The sequence below is a fragment of the Archocentrus centrarchus genome, chromosome 15, assembly GCF_007364275.1.
Source record: "Archocentrus centrarchus isolate MPI-CPG fArcCen1 chromosome 15, fArcCen1, whole genome shotgun sequence".
NCBI classification, from domain to species: Eukaryota; Metazoa; Chordata; class Actinopteri; order Cichliformes; family Cichlidae; genus Archocentrus; species Archocentrus centrarchus.
The window spans coordinates 26,674,269-26,694,628 of record NC_044360.1 but is presented as its reverse complement, the minus strand read 5'-3'; the positions used below and the strand labels follow the sequence as shown (position 1 = coordinate 26,694,628).

Genomic DNA, 20,360 nt, shown 5'->3' with positions numbered 1-20,360 from the left:
CTAGATCAAAGACTGGGCTGAGATGGAGACAGCAGGAAGGTGATTCACCTCAGGGGAAAAGTTGTGTGCAGGCTTGACCTTCAAGTTCTGGCTCTAAGTTAACATGAAAGTGAAACCTAAAATATAGATGACACGTTTGTTTGACTTGGAATGAATTTGGAACTAATCTTCAACTCCTAATCCTTTTGAAACTCTTGATCCTTTTGAACCTTCATGCTGTGCCTCAGACTGAATTGTATCATCACTGAATTACACAAACTTAATGTCAGTAGCAGTTTTATTTAGTGCCGCATGCACCCTGATGTTATTTTCTATCACCTTTGAGCAACTAATAATGTCTCAGACTGTGTAGGAATAATATATGAGGCAGTTTCTCTGTATGCACACCTTTCAATAGCACTAAATATTTCACATTCTTGCTTGAAAGAATATTTTTGACAGCTGCAGTTAAGTTACACAGACATGAATGAGGAATGCTGGCAGGCTTCTCAATCAGAAATTCTCTTTCCCCTAAACAATGTGCAATTTACACACATTCATTAGCTACAACAGTAAAAACACCTGCCCACAATTAAATACATCTCCTAGGTGCCCCAAAACACCTCGGACCGGTGGGGGCAGGAACATTGGTTCTCTAAGTGTGTCCAGAGGCATTAGGACATCCGCAGTGGAATGGAGTGGGCTTCTAGATTGAGATTTCAAAGATCCAGGTCAGTGCCTCCCTGTCCTGATGCTGGAGAGTGGTTTATAAAAATATTACGTAAATGGACTTATATTACTTATCCAGACGTTTTAGTTCTAAAGGAAATAGGTAAAAGGTGAACATTTGTAGTTAATTTTGATGAATACACCAGGTCCACTGTGACCGATCAACCTACAGGGGTGCCTAATTATGCTTTGCTAATAAATTGCGCGCTGAAAAAGGCACGCACCTAAAACAGCCACATAATAGATGTAGCCCATTAATCATAAATGGTAGTAATTACTGGTCGTATTAAAAAGACAGAGTTGGATCGCTGCTATGTGCTGCTTGGTTCATCCGGAGAGCGCGTGAAGTCTGGAGACTTTATTGTAATCAGTGTCCGCGGCTCGGAAAGAAGCGCGCATGAAGAGGGCGTCCTGCAGGGCAGCTGCGATGCCGGAGCCGCCTATATAAGAGCCGCAAAGATGCCATTCGTCCACATGCGCTTTTTCAGGACGTCACCCCTGACCGCACCGTGCAACCCGTGCTCTGCTTTGCTCTCACGCGTAGGCTCGCGCTTTCCAACAGCGGCGCACAATCACACTCAAACGCTTTTAGCGGATTTTTGTCTCCGGTGCTTCGCCATGCGCGTCGGCCATCGCGGATCTCAACACCTGAACTTTTGGAAAGAGGGGTCCCGGAGCGCGCAGGGTGCTCAGCGCAGGCGACGCGGTTACAACTGACTATAGAGCGCGCCTGTCCGGCAGTGACTATGTGAAGTTATTTGTATGACAAGAAGAGACCAAGGTTAGGGTCACCAAGCAGGTAGCTGACTCTGTGGGCACGGACAATGGAAACCTTTAGTGTGTCAGTGAACGCTGTGTCCTACACTGTGTCACCTGAACTCTTTACCACTGATGATCCCTTTAATGGACCCATCAAGAACATCGCGCCGTGGAACTTCACCATCTTGGCCGTTCTCATGTTTGTGGTCACTTCGCTGTCTTTAACCGAAAATTTCCTGGTCATGTTTGTCACTTTCAAATTTAAACAACTCAGACAGCCACTGAATTACATTATAGTTAATCTGGCCATCGCCGACTTTCTAGTCTCCCTCACCGGTGGACTAATAAGTTTCCTGACTAACGCCAGGGGTTATTTCTTCCTCGGGAAGTGGGCTTGCGTCTTGGAGGGATTTGCAGTTACTTTTTTCGGTAGGTTAACACTTTTTCCCCCCTGTTATTGTAATGGCAGGGATGCATGGACGCAACTTCCACAGCTGTTGGTGTCGTTGCTTTTTTTTTTTTTTTTTAACTAGATGGTGTGTATGTGTGTGTGTGTGTGTGGTGTTATCATTGAGCACCTGTTAATAAACCAGGGCCTCTGGGAGCCAGGTCAAATAAAGAATCAGTGCCTCTGGTTGACAGAACGTTTTGGAGTCAGGAATTTTGCTTGCTTTCCTTGGACAAGATTAAAAGGATAAAAGCACTACCTTCTAGCAGTGACAGGAGGAATGCTGAAATAATAACTGAATTCTAGTATCCATCAATGTGTAGAGTTTTTAAAAGCAACTTTAAACAGCCCTAGACTTTAATATTTGAAAATCCATTCTACCTGATATACACCCTTTAAACATCACTTGTAATTAGCACACCAAAACACAAGGATTGGGATGATAGATATTTGCATCCAAAGTAAAACTATAACTCTTCAAGGAAGCATCCAGAAACCCACTATAGTGTCAGTCTCACTGCTAACTATAGGTATTATGTTTTTTTGGAGCTGTGTTTTATCTGATGTGTAAGATTTTTAAAGTGTACCTGAATGGTATTTGCACCACTAACAGAAACCCATGGCAAGTCTGTAAAGCAGAATTCAAAGCCATCCTGGTACAGAAGCCTTCCCACTTGCTTTGGTGCATGACTTGCTGTCAGTGGGTTACCAGTACTGTGACCACCAATAACATTTAAGTCAGTGGGTTAGCTTTCTGATCTCTGAGTAAGACAGCATGCAGAGGTTCCCCTGCAGTGTGCGATCATGGACATCTGGTGAGATATCTGCAGTACATGAAATCAACAGAAAAAAAAACAAAACCGTAATCATTTTAATGTGAAGCCTTATTGGATTTGTAGCGTGGTTTTACAGGGGAGTGGAACATGAAGTAAGAGGATGTTTTTGTCAAATACTGTGAAATTGACAGACTGAATGTCAACAGGAAATATTAATTTATAATGAATTTTTAGCCTCATGCAACTTAATGAGAATATTATCAAATCACTGTCGTGTGTGGCGCTTTAATGAGCCAGCTTTGATCCTTATGAGTTGCAGTATCCTATATGGCTCTTGACCAGAACTGCATTATGCTGTGCATTAGTTGATGGCAACTGTCCCCAGAACATACATATAGCCAGTGATGTTAAATACAAAAGTCAATGAATTGATTTGTATTGATCTTTGGTTTATGGATTATTTGCATGGATAAATTGCTGTAATGCACTGCATTACCACCCCAAAAGCGTACCATTATTACTGAATGAGTAAAAACAAATGACTCGTGTTGCTATATACTAGGACACCAAGCAGATACAAAGATATCCTAAGATACAAATCTGGGCTGCTGCTAAAACTGTAGATGATAACTGAAGAAGCTATGCTGATACATAATCAATATCCCACTGAAGTGAAGCTTACATCTTCAGCGGGCTTGCAGTGAAAAGCCGCCCTAATTTTTGCTTTAACAGCATTTTTAGATGATTAATTCCAGTGTCGTTGCTGTTACACGCGTGCGTATGTAAAAAGGGGTGTGAGTAAATATGAAAGTCATTAAATTAAGCAAGCTTCTCCACTCGAACAGGATGGATGCGCCAATTAATATTCTGCTCAGGGTGAGAATGTTTTCTGTTTGTGTCTATTTTTAGTTCTTTGTACTGCACCTGTGCTTACAGATAAATACATTAAAACTTAACAGGTAAAAACTGAATTTTTCTAGGAAAAAAAAAACCTCCTTTGATGTTCAGTTTTAAAAACTTTAAACTTTGTCCTCTCCAGTGACTTGCATGCACATGAAGTATCTGACTGTGAAGAGATAGATAATTCACTCCTCTGTGAGAGTGACTTATTACCACAATTAAATACTGCCTTTTTTTTTTTTAGCTCATTAAGGTGTAACCTAATGCACCCAACTCAAATCATTAAACTATTTCCAGCACCAGGGGAGTCCTATTTACCCTGGCACAATGCAAAACTGGAATGTTCCCCCAAATCCAGGACTTACTGCTCAGTATCACTGGTGGTTGTTGTCCCACATAGCTCATCCACACTGACCTCCTGCTGTTTCCCTAAGGGATCGTGGCCCTCTGGTCCCTGGCTGTTCTGTCCTTTGAACGGTTCTTTGTGATCTGTCGGCCACTGGGGAACATCCGACTGCAAGCGAAGCATGCGATCCTTGGTCTGCTGTTCGTTTGGACCTTCTCCTTCGTCTGGACCTTCCCTCCAGTGCTGGGATGGAACAGATACACTGTAAGCAAGATTGGAACCACCTGTGAGCCCGACTGGTGAGAAATGAGAACTTTACCTACATCTGTGCAAACCACCAGACAGAAAAAAAAAAAAGCTGAAAGGGTCAGTTGACACAAATTACCAGAAAAAAATCCCCCTTCAGTTCTCAAAGAGGATTTTATTTTCTTGCTACGAGGGAAGTAACCGTGTTGTATATTTCAGACAGCGAGGTTTGAGTATTGACTTCAACAGAAAATTGTGATTTAAGTTTAATTCTGAAGACCATGGCTTCTAAATATATTACGCACCAATTCAGAATGAATAGCTGCATTTGGTTAAATATTAATAAATTGTGGTTTGGGAATCATAGCTGCAGCAAGAAACGGGCAAAGCATAGTGTGTAATCAATAAATGAAATTAGGCGCAGTGACGTCACCTATTGGTTTATGGACTCTGGAAGCTTCAACGCTAGTGTTTAGGCTGCTCTTATGTTGTTTTTTTGGATCCAGAAGTGACTACATTTGGATGAGAGGGTGGCGTGCTAAGCTAATAGATAAAACTAACAAGTTTGGTTTGCAAGTCTTATGCCTCAGTTGGCTGTTGAAGCTGAATGAGTTTGGCGAGAGCTGTGGTACTGAGACAGAAATCAAAACCACAAGTTTACAGGAGCTAAAATACTCAGAGGCAATGCAGAAGGATAATCCTCTGAGGGTTTGCCACTAAGACTGTATTTACATGCATGTGAGTAACCTCATTAGGTTGAACATGATGATGGCAGAATTTAATGTGCTAGATAATACAGCTGGTTCAAGAGACCTGAACTAACTTCACTGGATTTTAGATGTTTACAAATTTTATTGGTTCAACTTAAACTTTAAACCCCAGAAATGGAGCAAACAGACGTTCTTCTCTCAGCCATGTCGCTCAGATCTACATTGCTTTAGCCATCTTAGCTTGGCCGTGTGTCTTATGGGAAAAAAAAAAAAAAAAATAGGTCTCCTCTAACCTTGGCCCTCAGGGTGTCATCTGGGTAATGCTATTTAGCTGCTTTGATCAAAGGCGTGCAGATAGGGGCTGAGAGTTTGCCTCAAGCCCTGCTGGAGAGCCACTGCTTAGAAGAAGCGCCAGAACAAATTGTCCAGACAATGCAATTAAAACATCACCTTATGGAGATACCCAGCACATATATAATCCCCTACACCTCTGGCTGCACACAGCGTGAGTGCTGGCAGAATATATTTGGTTAACAGCAGGAACAGGTGTGAGGTTCAGGATGTTGCAACATGCACAGCCTAATACATTTTAAAAGCCTCATTTATGTGCATCTTTTATTATACATATATGTATATATGCAGATATTCAGTGCCGGAAGCACTGGCTTTTAAAGGACTGCACATGTTGTCATGGAAGTGTCGGTAGGTATCTGCACCTTTGTTATGGAGTCTGGATGCTACTGACTTTCTTTAAAATCATTTCTGCTGCTCAGGTGTTGTGCAGGATATTTATTACAAAGACACACACACACACACAGATGGGAGGGTGTCAGCTCAAATCCCTGGTCTTGTTAGGAGATCTTTTTGTGAGGTTGTCCTAACGCTCAGTTTCCTTGTCAACTAGAGACACTAGCCTACAGTAAATAGGTGAGTACACCCCTGCACAATGCCATTTACAGCATAACATAACATTAAGGAAGCTATTTGCTATAATGTAAAATTAAAAATGGCTCAGATTTAACATACTGAAAATATAGGCCCCATAACTCAGTGCAACAAAACCCAGCAAACATGGCTGAAAAAATTATGCATTTTCTTGATGTTTGTTATTGAGAATATTTTTCTTCGATTTTGTCAATAAAAAGGCAAAAAAAATATATTTTTGAACTATTTTTTTCTCTGCTGGAAAGTGTAACAAGTTAATCCACATGATGTTCAAGAGACTTCAGTGCAGCTTTCATTTTAGAACCATTTTTCAAAGACAAAATGTTGAGAAAAGGCAGTCATCCGCATAAAGGGCCAAAATGAATACTGGAACATGACCGTCTTTTGAGATCTTCATGCTATGCATGGCGGATTCCAGTGTTGCCTAAATTTCTGGAAAGATGCTATTTTAGCTGTTCTTCCAGGCTTCTGGAGATTGCTGAGCCAACAGACTGCTGGCTGACAGGATAACTCACAGAAATTCACTGTGTCCCATCATTACACTACTATCTTTGCTGCATGATTATGGTCAGAATCATGCAAAACATACTGGATACAACTTGAGCCAAACAAATTTTGATCTCTTCTGGACACAAAGTCATCTGTAGTTTTTTTTTTATAATCTTTAGCAAATCAGTTTTGTGACAAAAAGTAAGCAAGTACGTGTATTGTTTTTCTTGGACGCCATCCATAGAGGTTGACTTTATGTCCTTCACGCTGTAACACATATTCTGATTTTCATTTATAATGCCTGTGCCAAGTCTAAAGCACTTGCTACTCAGTGATTCAAAGATGTTGGAAGTGGAACATTTTGGACACTGCAGCTCTGATTAGTAGTAGTATACCTTGGTCTTTACCCCTGATTACCACTGTAAATTTATTTTCTACTGATCATTACTGAACACTGACCGCTGATTATTTTGCATCTGGAGTCATTATCCAGACTGGCACATGGGCTGATCCAAAACTAATAAAGTTCTCATATTCACAGGTCAACCTTTAACTAAACTTAGCACAAAAAGTAAGAAAATTTGTGTTTGGTCGATTATTTCTTTGTTGTAACAATGCTTCTTTGCAATAAATCATATACCCTTGGAAAGCCTGTTTATTTCCCCTTAAATGGAGCCACATTTGTAAGGAAAATGCATTTGTAGGTTGAGCAGCAGAGTTGGGTACGTGGGGTTGCGCCCATGAAAAACTTGCCAAATCTACTCTGCCAATGCCAAACAGCTTACTCTGCTATTGACTCTTTTTCGGTGTTTATTGGATTAGATGATTGAAGTCTGAAGAAATAAGATATATTAGCAATTTAACAATTTCTTCCTTTAACCAACAGTGGCCTCAGCAGGATGTGGAAGAACCATACACAGGCTCAGCAGCCTGGCACCTCCTCGTCATGCTGCTCACCAGCTTGGTCACACACTGCTGTCTCATTCTTCAACCAGCATTTGTCGCAACTCAGCCAGTGTGGTTGTGCTGGTCACTCTGGCATTAACAGCACACCCAAGCTGATCCCCCAAGTGTTCAGTAGGGTTGAGTTCAGGACTGCAGGCAGGCACTTCCATCCTCTCCACTCCCAAATCTGATAAACGCGCTCGGTGGGAGCGAGCATTGCCATCTTGAAGGATAGAGTTCAATCCCAGACTGTGGAGATGTGGGATTGCCACTTGCTGCAGAATCTCATCTTGATATCTCTCTGCATTGAGATTGCCTCCAATGATGACAAACCTGATTTTCAGCATCTGGGGTACTAGATGCTCAAAAGAGTCATTAGCAGAATGAGATTTGGCAAGTTTTTCCTGCGTGAAACCCACAAATGCATTCTCCTTACACATATGGCTCCTTTCAAGGGGAAACAAAGACTTTCCAAGGGTTACATTGTTACAAAAAAGAAATAATCAACCAAACACAAATTTCCCTGTTTTTAGTGCTAGGTTCATATACATGCACTCAATCGCTGGTGTTCTGAGTTTAATTTTAATGATCGCAGGCTTTCTAACCTGTGTGACAGTTTTTTCAGGTGTGTTTTATGAAATGTGTTTTTTCCCTAATGCAGTGGTTGTTCTTCATTGTTTCTAAAAGGGCATGCTCTTGCCAGCACATAACATACGATAATGCAATTATGAATAGACCTGCGAAAAGCTAGCTAAACATAACCCTACTAACTACTACTCACTGATGATGTTACATAAGCATTAGCTTAGCTTGAAAGCTGCCAGGTAAGCTAATGTTTAAGTTTTTTTGTTTTTTCCTTTCTTCGTTTTCAATTACAGTCGTTTAATTAAAGTACATAAATGTGTTGAGTAATGCTAGTTAGCATTACGGGCAGAAACAGAATGTAGCGAAACATTGCTACTTTATAGTTCAGCACATCAAACAACTACATTAACATATGAAAGAAAGGTATTATTTTTTCTATAAAAAACCTATTGAGATGTTGTAAACTTATAGTTTACGTTCTGATTAATATTAATATTTCCGTAACAGATTAGATTAAATTTACATGCTGAAGTTCCTAAGAAGTAGTGGTAATAGTAGAATTATCGAAATCTCACTGTTTCCTAATGTGAAGCAGCGCTGTTTCCCACAGTGAGAATGAAGAGATTTTCTCTGACTGGCAGGTTGTTGGAGAAAAAGGACACCAGCTGGTGGTGGAGAGAAAGATTCTGTTAGCTAATTTAATTTTGGGGATGGCTCGAGTAGTCAGCAGCAGTGCAGGAATTCACCTCATTAAAAAAAATGACTCTTGGAGGTGATTTAAATGCTGTCTGCCTGTATGCACAAGTGACTACATTATTGAATTGCACGTTAATTTGGCCTACTGACCAGTAGATGGCGTTACTGAGGAAAATTAAATGCTTCATTTGGTCCAGTGAAAAAAATAAATTAAAAAAAGAGTATGCTATGCTCATCTCCTGCCTTTCAGAGTGCTGAATGAAGAAGGAGAGTCTCAATGAGGGGGCCTCACAGCTACACATTGCTACAGATATTAAAATTTTCAGGGCTTCCAGTGAGCTGCTGTCACAGGGCTCAGAATTTCTGTGCAAATCTAACAATTCCCCTCAACTCTACTGTCAACTAAATACAACCTCAGTGTTTTTTATTTAGCACCATGCATTCCAATAATGAATGAGGTGTGAAATGCACCATTGCAAATTTCCAACTCAGCCACATTTCAGAGTTCAACACGAAACAAAAATCAACAGCCTCGGCTGTTTTGAGTCAGAGAAATTTGTGTCAACTGTAAAATGTCCCTTTTGAACTGAAACTCAAATGAGGTGAAAAGTGTTTGTTTTTTTGTTTTGGAAATCTCAGAATGATATTTTAGATTTTTTTTTTTCCTCAAAGGGATTCACAGGTAGATACAGTGCAGCTGGTTTAAAATGAAGTCAAACGTTTTTTTTGTGTCCATCTGTCAACAGGTATTCAACCAACATGACAGATCACAGCTACATCCTCACTTTCTTCGTCACCTGTTTCATTTTGCCTCTTGGAGTGATATTCTACTGCTATGGAAAGCTCCTCCGGAAGCTCAGGAAGGTCGGTTCTTACACAACACACACACACACACACACACACACACACACACACACACACACACACACACACACACACACACACACACACACACACACACACACACACACACACACACAAGTTTACTTTCAGTTATACTTTTCAAAAGTTTTCAAAATGACAGAAATGTTGAAGTCAAAATGAGAGCTCAGTGGGAAGGATGAAAAACCCAGACTCCAGTACTGTACTGATGGGATAATTATAATCATTGTGACTCAGGAATATCAGATACTGGAGGACTGCTCATTGCAGCTGACATTACCTTTACTCATCTCTCAAGAAAGTGTGAGGTTATAATGGCTGTGTGGTCCACCTGTATGAAAATGGCTGGATATTACCTACCAGCTGATGGACATATACAGTCATGTGAAAAAGAGAGTTTTCACAGGACTCCAGTCCGGTCGGTCTGGAGCATTCAATGCTGCAATTTTCCCAGCAAATTCACCCAAAGGTCAGATGATGTAATGTTCAGAGAAATTTCAAAGAACCCGAGAGCTCCCATCTCAGACGCTACAGGCCTCAGTTAGTGCGTTAAATATTTAAGTTCATGACAGTACAGTTACAGAAGGTACACCTGCAAATCTACAGCAGAATGGCTGAAAAAGAAATAAAAATAAAGGTGTTGCAATGGCTACCTGAAATACTGTGGCAGGGGCCTTAAGAGAGCTGTGCATAAACAAATGCCTGCCAACCTCAATGAACAGAAGCATCGTTGTAAAGCAGGGGGCTCTAAAAGCTAACAATCACAGGATGTACTTAAAACTCCCTTTTTTTAACATGACTGCATACATGTTTTTGTTACTGTCAGGTATCTCACGGTCGTCTGGCCACTGCCAAGAAACCTGAGCGCCAAGTGACCCGCATGGTCGTGGTGATGATTGTGGCATTCATGGTGGGTTGGACACCATACGCAGCCTTCTCCATATTGGTCACAGCCCATCCAACCATTGAACTTGATCCAAGACTGGCTTCTATCCCAGCCTTCTTCTCCAAGACAGCTGCCGTCTACAATCCAATCATCTATGTCTTCATGAACAAACAGGTAAGTGGTCATTTTTAGAGCCTGAGGATCTCAGTTTTACTTTAGTCATACTAGTAAGCATTGCTTTAATTTAGTCGCTTCATTCCTTCCTGGATACCCCATTACTGCTTGTATGTGAAAGCTGTTTTAGTATACAGCAGTATACAGGTCAGGCCTGTTCCTCAGTGCGTGGTGAATGAATAAATGAAACATGAAATCCAGAGGGCACAACGGTCTGCTAAAAAAAATAAATAAATAAAATGTGAGGCTTACATCTATGAAAGGGCTGGTGCTGACATTTCTTCATGCCATTTACTGTGTATAATTTTACACTCTGCTGTCTAGCTGCTTTTGTCAGTGTGAGGGACAAAAACCTGAATTTTGACTGCAGCTTTTGAACACATTATTAAAGGAGATTTTCTTCTTAATTGATACATCATGTACAATTTTTAATTATCATCACACTGGATGTATTTTGTTCGCTTGATGGTATAAACCACAGATATTTTCACTTTAAGACACTCTTTACTCAGAGCATTTATTAAATGTTGTCAGTTCACACTTGCGTCTCACAGCTACCAGATATAAACAGCTGGATTTAGAGACTGTTCACTGACAAGTGTCACGTTCTAAAAAAAAAAGTCTTAATTATTACTTTATTTAATCACCTTTTTTTTTAAAGAACCCTAACAGAAATCATCATTTATTGAGTCACCCCATTTTTTACTTTAACAAACATATAGTAAAACTAATTATGTGGAAGTGAAATGTAGCCACAAGCTCATGAACGGTTTTATTACTGGTACACGTGTCACATTGCAGGTAATTGCAGGATAGCTGTACTGTGCTTAGATGCAGAAGCAGAGTTGCCTTTAAGCAAAACACTGGCAGGGCTGGTTGCTGCTCGATTGGTGAAGTCTCATGTTTAGCAAAGACACAGCAGAACTAATATTGGTAAGCTGTGACTAATTATCAGAATGCATATCAGTTTCCTTTAACTTTACCACTGTGCAAAATGCAGCTTAATATCACATCTCCTGCATTACTCCAGCAGCCTTTTATGGCTCCTCATTTGCATGTTGTACAATTGCCCCTAAACAGTTTTGATTATTTTCTGATAGTATTCTTTACAGCACTGCCAACGTTAAAACTGTCAAGTCAGGTTATCCAAATATGACATTTAGACCTGCCTACATACATTTGCATGCATGTGCTTGGCACAGGGCCTAGATCAGGTTATTGCCAGCAGTCTGTTGCATGTAATCGCCATCAGATTGCCCCACTTCAGAGCTGTATTTGCTGTTTTAGTAGGTCAGCCAGACCCACTGAATGTAAATAACACCTAGCCAGCAGGTCTAAACAGCCCAGCTGCTAATGCTCATAACACTCAAGTGCCCTCCACCGCTTCATATTTTCTCTCTCTCTCTCTCACTCTTTCTCTCTGTGGGTTACATAACAAGGTGAGGTGAGGCAGAGTCTGGGGGTGACTTCCATGATGCATGACTACTACAATACCTACCTGTAGTTTTAGAGACAGACCACCTCCAGTTGTATGTTAAAGCTCAAAGAGCACCACAAAATCTTGAGCCATATTCAGAAAACAAAATCCTTTCATCGTGTTCCCTCTGCCATTTACTCTGTTTAATGAAACTCAAAACTAGAAATCTTGATATATAGTTCATGTACCAGGGAGCACCTTAGTCAGGTGTAGCTGAAAAGCAAATGAAGGATGACGGAATTTTATGTGCTTGCATTTTGTAAGATAACGTGCATAATCAGCCAGGTGGTCTTTAGGGTAACAAATGATCAGAGCTGCAGCTTAACATAAAGAGATTGTTCAGCTTGCACTGGAAGGACAGCTTTGCCATAAGCACACAAAGTATAAGTAACACACTGGAAGATGTTATACAGTCTATAACATAGTTGAAGTTGTTTTACCATTTCCACTGTGTACTGAACACGAGAGTGAGCTTGTGTGAATATATAATTAACTAATTATGGCAATGGGTAGCTCACTGACAATGGAAAAAACTTAAAAAAGTGTTGCAGTGTATATATCTACATCCTGATACACACAAGTAAAACGTGGGCAATCTGCGCACTTTGCACAGAAAGTGGATATGAATCCATATAACAAATTCGTGCCAGGAAGCTTGTGATACAGCTGTATTCACTGAATTCAAAAGAAAAGCTTATAGATGGTACTGTAGTTGGCATCACCTGTGCCATAATAGGCCCACAGAAACAGTTGGCATCAACTCAGTGAACCAGAAAGAATTCCAGGACCATAACAGCACAAGGAAAACAAAACTGGGTCCAAGTGATGTATCAGATATTCAGCAATCAAAAAGGGCCACAAAGTTTTGTATCTTAACTCAATGTTGAAGTTCACGCAATGCTCAGTCTCTTTAAATGAAAGTATATTAATGTTTTAATTCACTTTTTAACCTTATATTTCGCCACAGCTGTAAGCATGAGTTCTTATAAACCAGTGACTATGTTCTACCTGCCCAGGACCTGTCTCAGTTTGTGACCAGACAAATTTAATATATAGTACTGTCAACTTTTAAGAAGAAGGTGGAAGTAGCTGTTATATAGAACTAATATGTTTCAGGCTATTCACATTAAGATGATATTTTATGACATTAGTCTCAGTGGGTGAGTGCTTTAAATCTGTTGTTTTATTGGAAGAAAGCTTTATACAACCATTAAATATAAAAAGCTACAACACATTTTTGGTCACAGGAGGAACGGATATTGAATGCAGCGCTGTCGTAATAGCAGCACGCTGCTTTTTTATTGCACCAGAGGATAGCAGAGGTGTTACTGTCACGCTTGGAACAACATTGCTGGTTTGAGGGGAACAGTTAGGAGAGTTAGATCGCTCATCAAGGGTCGGGAATGGTGATTTCTCCTCAAGGCTAGTGGGAGACGGAAAAAGGTCAGTTACTGTTTTTAGTGTTGGTACAATGTGGGAACCAATGACTGTAGGGCTGTCTGAGAGGAGCTGCTGAAAATGGCTGTGCTCTTCCAAGAACACCCATTGACAGGATGCCATTTTCACTACTGTTGTGTGTTTCTGAGGGGGCAGTGCTCGTGCAGTTATAGACTGTGGGTCATACAGATAGTTGCTATAGTCTGGAATCACTGATTTTGCTTAGAGACAGGTTTTATAGTTGGATGAAAAGTTTTTGTGTTTTTTGCAATCCTGAAAAGGATAAGGAAAAGGAAAATGGATGGATGGACTGATTTTGTGTCATAGCCTTAAAGGGTATGGGCCATTTAACAAAAAAAGACAAGCTATTCCTCCCAACCTCCCTCAGAATCAGCTGTTATGTTTGTATAATAACTTCAGCATATTTAATGAAAGTTTGAAAATTTTTTACTTTGTTAATATAAATATTTTCGAGGCTTCAGGCTCTCAGTGTGCAAACAAATGGTCATAATTTTGTTCCTTTTAATTTGTATTTAATTTGAGCTGAAAAGAGCCAGCTCAGAGTTAGCCACAAGGCTGAAAAACACATTTGAACTCTGTTAAAAACCCAGATCAAGTATACATCCACACCAAGAGTCACAACCTAAAGCTAAAATCTTGGTTTTGTTCAGCACCAACTGAGATCATCAATATTTGCTTTAATGTGACAGCAACAAGCATTGGTAGCCTGGATGTAAAATAGTTTCCATACCGTGAAGCAACATGAACCTCCTGAATTTAAACCTAAACTGCTGTCAAACTTTTAGATGCAGTTTCCATCGGAGCATCTGTGATTCTTGAGTGAGAGGCGCAAGAAAGGTGCAGAGAAAAGAAAACCTTCCAAATAAACTTGGTCATACTAGTCTTGTACAAAATGGGCTTTAGGCTGGCAATTAAGATCTAATTGACCATGCATGCATCTACATTTCCCCTGTCTTATTTCATAAGATAAGTGTACACATTGTAACTGGTTAAATGTCTTGAAGTGAGACAGGAAGAACTCCATCTCTTCTCTCTTCACGGATTATCCATCTGGCAATTTTTTTTTTCTGCAGAACTGCATCTGAGTAATGGTGGCACATTGACGGCTGTCAGCAGATCACTAATGAGGAAACTACCTCACCTGCCTCATCGAGCACTGACAAGATACCAGCCTGTATTTATTTTCTCGTGAGAATTCGAGCCCTCAGACACAAATGTGATCTCTTTAGAGGGGTTCAGACCAGTAAACGTCAAGCTTGTGGACCTCTTGTAGTTTAAACAGGTCTCAGAATGTAACATATTAGAGCTGATCTTATACACGGACATCTCTGTACAGTCAAAATACACGATTTACAGTTTATGGAGCCACTCTGGTGCCCTGCACTGACCCATAGGAATGAGAAGACTGCTCTTAGTATGTAACTAAAGGAAATAACTACAAATGAGCTTAGCTGTAGAGCTACACTGACTTGATTTTGAGTACTGTTTATTTTATTTGAAAGGGACAGGAAACCCCCCCGCTGCAGTTTCCAATATTGTGTGTCCGTCCGTCCGTCCATTTTCTTCTGCTTATCCGGAGGGCAGCAGCAGCCTAAGCAGAAAAACCCAGACCTCTCTCTCTCCTCAGCCACCTCCTCCACCTTATCCAGGGGAACACTGAGGTGCCCCTTGACAGCTGAGAGATATGATCTCTCCAGCATGTCCTGGGTCTGCCCTGGGGCCTCCTCCCAGTAGGATTTGCCCAGGACACCTCACCCTAGAGGTGCCCAGGAGGCATCCTAGTCAGATCCCTGAACCACCTCAACTGGCTCCTTTCAATGTGGAGGAGCAGCAACTCTACTCTGAGCCCCTCTCGGATGGTTGTGCTCCTCACCCTATCTCTAAGGGGGAGGCCAGCCACCCTTCGGAGGAAGGTCATTTCTGCCACTTGTATCTGCAATCTCGTTCTTTTGGTCACTACCCAGAGCTCGTGATCATAGGTGAGGGTGAGAACAGATCAACCGGTAAACTGACAGCTTTACCGGTCCACCAGCGAAGTGTGTGCATATAGCCAAAGCTACATTCCAACACCAGACTTGACGGTTATGGACACATGTAGCTGTTAAGCGAATGTAAAAAGTTGTTATCCACAGTAAATTGGACAGCATTTTGCTCTGGACTATGACTGTATATCTGTAAACGTAGATACTACAGTGATTACTGTTGTTATTGTGATGCGTCAGTGTGGTCCCATTATTGCTCGTGGGGAGCGTCGCTTCCTAATACTTGCATTTCTCGTAATAGATCGAGACACAGAAGTGTTGGAAATACTCTTTACAAAAGTACTTGGAACACATTGTGTTGAATGTTATTGTATAAACATCGCACGGAAGTAAGTATTCCAGTAAGTAACCTCAACACTTGTTGGTTCAACAGCAAGACAGCTGATTCAGAGTCAGAACAACTGAAGCCATTACATTAATGAAAGTGAACATTAGCTCTTGACTGAAATCTTTACATTAACATTATATGGCATTTTCATGTGAGCATGGAATAAGAGGAAAATGACCTCCATTTCTAATCAGTTGTTTTGCTTTCTGTCCAGTTCAGGAAGTGTCTTATCCAGCACTTCACCGGCGTGGGGACCATCCCAGAGAGCAACCTGAATCAGACCACAGATCGACCTGGGATCACTGCCGAGAGTCACACGGGAGAAATGTCAGCCATTGCGGCTCACATCCCCGTGGGCAGCACTACATCGCCCAGATCGGACTTCAGATCTGATTCTCCCACCGACTGCGGTTCGTTTGCTCAGCTTCCCATCCCAGAGAACAAAGTGTGCCCAATGTAACAACACAGTTCACCCCAGTAGGTGTTCTCTTTCCCTGAGAGTACATAGACACCCTTGTGTAAAAACCCCTCATCGCCTGCATTTCAAGGATAATTAAGGGTAAAGACAAGACAAGAAATTTTATGGTCCAGAGTGTTCTGGCAGATGTTCAGTATACGACTGAAAAAGAGACTGAGGGGAAAGAACTGTAGAGACTGAAATTTCAGAGCTTTACCCTGTAGATATCTTGTAAATATTTGCTTGCCATTGCTCCTGTGTCCTGTTATTCAAGAACGTCTTGGATGTTCTCTTGACCATCACCGCACAACAGAGGGCACTTGATAATAATAATAAAAAAAAGGTACATCAAAACCCACAAACCTTGACATCAGTTAGTTGAGGGCTAGCCAGTGTGTTTCAAATATCACAATGCATCCAGCCTTTCATCTTGTCCTCGCCTTCTCCTTTGAAGCCCCATGATGGTGCCTGCAGAGAAAGTGTTGTTTTTCTATGCTGTTTCAGTATTTGCTTTGGCAGCAATCTTCATTCATCTCTGCTCTCAAACGGACGGAGCAGTCTCTGAATTTGAATATTTTTTTTTTCCTTTAGTGTATCCCGCGTAAACTAGTTTGGGTCAAAGCTTTTATCTTTTGCAAAGATGGTCAAGAGGGCTTCGAGATGCCTGTCTCCTTTTTGCCTCTGTTGTAGATATAGGAGGACAGCATGTTAATGTAGTGCCAGCAGAGGATCAGCACATCTATACACACACACTGCAGATCACTGCTGGTTTTATGGTAAGCTCACTATAGGAGCTGTGATGAAATGCACCAATAACTATATCACTAGCACAAGGGTGGCTTTGCTAGTTAGCCATGTTTAAAAGCAATGAGTGTTCCATCACAAGCACAGTTCAACAGCAATATTGAAGCTAGATACTGTCACTTTTGAGGACTTCAGCAGTAGCTACAGTAGATGTAGCAGTCAGTGTTGCAGTATGTCTTCTACTTGATTTTGTGGTGCATGTTCATTCACTATTACTGGGTATTTGTCAAAAACACTGTTGTATGCTAAGCAGTGACTCACTGGGTTTCAAAAAGTGTCGGTATGGTGTTCGTTTCCAGTGTGTGTGTTTCATTCATGTGTGGTCAGGAGTAAAAGGAGTAAAATCCAGCATTTTTAAGCATCAGTGCATCTGTGTCAAGTTAACTGTGACACCTTGGTGTAATCAGCGTAACAACAACAGACCGTGCTGAAGAGGACTGTCACATTAGCTTCTGTCTTGTCAAAGATTTAATGACTCTCGCTTTGTTGTCAGGTCCAAAAAAACTTTAGAAACATGTCTTTGGAACTTAAACCTGCATTAATCAATATTTGTGCCAAGAGTGAATAAACTGTGTGTGTTGTTAAAAGGTCACTGTGCTAAAAACCACTGAAGACCTCTGTTCTTTTTAGCTTCTTTAGCTTGTGGCTTTATTTTCAGAGCTGCTAACTGTCTGTGGTTCAGTTTCAGAAACAGATTGCTGATTTCAGTAAAAGGAAAAACAAAGTCATGTAACCAGCTGTATGCTACCTGGGCAGGAGCGTGCAAGACTTCTTTACTAAAATATCTCAAAGAAAAAAGAGCTGGTAATTTTTGTGGACAAAATTGGGCAATTCAGATTTCATGCAAAGTCAACTTAGAGCAATATAAAGTAAAAAAAAAAAAAGGTGACATTATTACCTGTAGAGATTCAGTTTTCCACCAGAGTTGGCCTTTTTTTTTCTTTCTTTATATATTATCAATTTTTCTTTGTTTACACCACACTCAGGTCTGTCAGAAATTTTTATGTCATTGTGTTTAATTACTGAATTACAGTATGTTCTTCTTGTATGACAACATTTCGTGTGTGTGTGTGTGTGTGTGCGCGTGCGCGCGTGTGTGTGCATTATCTATATTAGAATCTGCCACTTAACAGATGGGTTGCAAGAGCAGCCTCGATAACAAAATCGAGTGGATTATAATAATCATTTTAGTCTGAAGATTTCACTTTTAATTAATATCACTTCCACTGGGTCGAGGATTTACATACAAAGTTCACTGTGGCTTACAATTCTAACGTGTTGGTTGGTTGACACAATTTGACTCAAGTGGCGATATTAAGGCCGACTTTCAAACTTGCATTTCGACAAAAAGAAATCAGCCGAGAACCTCCACAGGTGATCTTTTGGAGCAAGTTAAGTCACAACTTCTGTCACCAATTTTGGGGCAAGTCAAACTTTAAATAGCAAAACGGACCTTATGAAGATGCTGAAGTGAAAAAAACAAAACTACAACTACAAGAAAAAGAAGAACACAGGTTAAGGAGCGTGTGATTTGTCAGCCTGATATTATAAAATCACTGCAATGAAAAAACAAACAAAAAAACAAAAAACGATTCTCCAGCGTTCATTGGATAGAGCCAAGAAACTGCCAGGAATAAGTGATGCAAGTGGTGACATCCAGCAATGATACCAAAATCAGTTTTAATGAAATATATGATCAGAGGAGATAAGGAATACTGGAATATGTTTAAATTAAAAGGCTAAAGCCTAAACCTTACCATTTAGTATTCTTTACATGCAATTTAATTGCATTTTGTAGTTTAGAGTGTTTTGGAAAACTATAAATTATGACCAAAAGGCAGGTACAAATGTTTCATGCACTGATTTGTGTGTTTGCACTGTTAATAAATGATGGCCAATGTTAAAAATACTGATGGGGTGGATATAAACGTTTTAGGCCCTGGGAATGTGATGAAAAATAATAACTATCCTTTATAACTCTGATATTTTGAATTGTTAAAGTAATGATCCTGACTGACTGAAGACGGGGAATTTCTTATTTTTTATTTTGGGGGGGAGGGGGGTTAACCTTAAAAAATAAACAAACAAACAAACAAACAAACCCTTCAAAAACAGAACTGAGTTCCAATATATTTCACTTCCACACTATTATCCCTCTTGGTTAGCACACTGGTTTCCTTTAATATGTGTCTGGGTAACTCAGTAGCCAAGCGGTTAGGATGCATCCCACATGAGTGCAAAGACAGTCAGCTCTGACTACTGAGAGGAGTGAGAGGAGAACCAGAGAGCAGCGATTTCAAACATGTTCATGTGTGCAACAGCGTTTCTAAAGATGTTTGATGGCTCACATGTGAATGACAAGATGTTTGTGCATCAGTATCACAACTGCTCAGCTACTCGACTACCATCTATGGTTGTCAAAAATCCCAACTTCGTGTTTTAAGTGTCAGCACTCAGCACCCATAAGCATTCTTTTAATGTTTCCCTAAGCTGTGCCGCACCTGACACATACACAATGTTCAGCAGCAGTAGATGCAGCAGATGCATATAGTGACTTCACCTTGAAGATCACACAGGCTATAAATCAAACAAACCTGCCTGTGTTACATTTTGGTGCAAAGGATTACAGACTGCACTGAATGCTGATGAGGGGAAGGGGAAGCATTCTTAGATGGGTTAAATCTCCTATTTCTCACCTCTTTACAGTGAATTTCACATTGCTGCATCTGTTTGTTGTGTACTACTTGTAGAGGCATGTCAAGAATTGTTCAGCTGTTTGTTTGTGGTTTCATGAGTACTACTGTACAAGTCATAGATGCACTGTGGTTCTAAAAATGTGTGTATTAAAGTATATACATATTTTTTGAAAAGCAGTAATGAGCTGTTGCTACTTTTTTCACTAACAAAAATAATAATGAAAACCTGAACTTTCATAGTGTGCTTAGCAGCTCTGGATAAAATGTATTAACACTGCAGACTTTGATGCAGCACGGATATCATGATGCATCCAATAAGTTGGAGTGACCAGAGTTGTTCTGCTGTACAGCTTCAAGTGCTTGTGGACTCACCAGATTGTTGAGGTTTTTCTAAATAACTTGTCATGAGTCTGGAACCCAGACTTCAACTCAACACCCTCTGCTGAGTTGGCAGAGGAAGTTGAGAACCATCAGCTACAAAGTCAAAAGTGAAACCTGAATTATGTACTGTATTAAGAAATCCAAAGAGACTGCAGAGATCTCTGTTGATCATGTCATTTTTGAAAGCCATAACTTTAACCCCCTGAGGTCTATGAAGGTCTA

At 40.5% G+C, this 20,360-nt stretch overlaps 1 protein-coding gene across 1 annotated transcript; it reads left to right on the top strand.

The window, feature by feature from the left end:
* Nucleotides 1–1,201: 1,201 nt before the first annotated feature.
* On the top strand, nt 1,202–19,934 carry valopa (vertebrate ancient long opsin a). Its single transcript, XM_030748332.1, has 5 exons — nt 1,202–1,896; nt 4,026–4,236; nt 9,300–9,417; nt 10,262–10,495; nt 16,015–19,934. The coding sequence occupies exons 1-5, from the start codon at nt 1,533–1,535 to the stop codon at nt 16,258–16,260; spliced, it is 1,173 nt and encodes a 390-aa protein (XP_030604192.1). The 5' UTR covers nt 1,202–1,532; the 3' UTR covers nt 16,261–19,934.
* The last annotated feature ends 426 nt before the right edge of the window (nt 19,935–20,360 follow it).

Excerpts from the sequence above, each read along its gene's own strand:
- valopa (XM_030748332.1), top strand. The coding sequence starts at position 1,533 with ATGGAAACCTTTAGTGTGTCAGTGAACGCTGTGTCCTACACTGTGTCA. Across the intron at positions 1,897-4,025 it reads ATTTGCAGTTACTTTTTTCG|GGATCGTGGCCCTCTGGTCC; the intron begins GTAGGTTAACAC and ends TGTTTCCCTAAG. Across the intron at positions 10,496-16,014 it reads ATGTCTTCATGAACAAACAG|TTCAGGAAGTGTCTTATCCA; the intron begins GTAAGTGGTCAT and ends CTTTCTGTCCAG.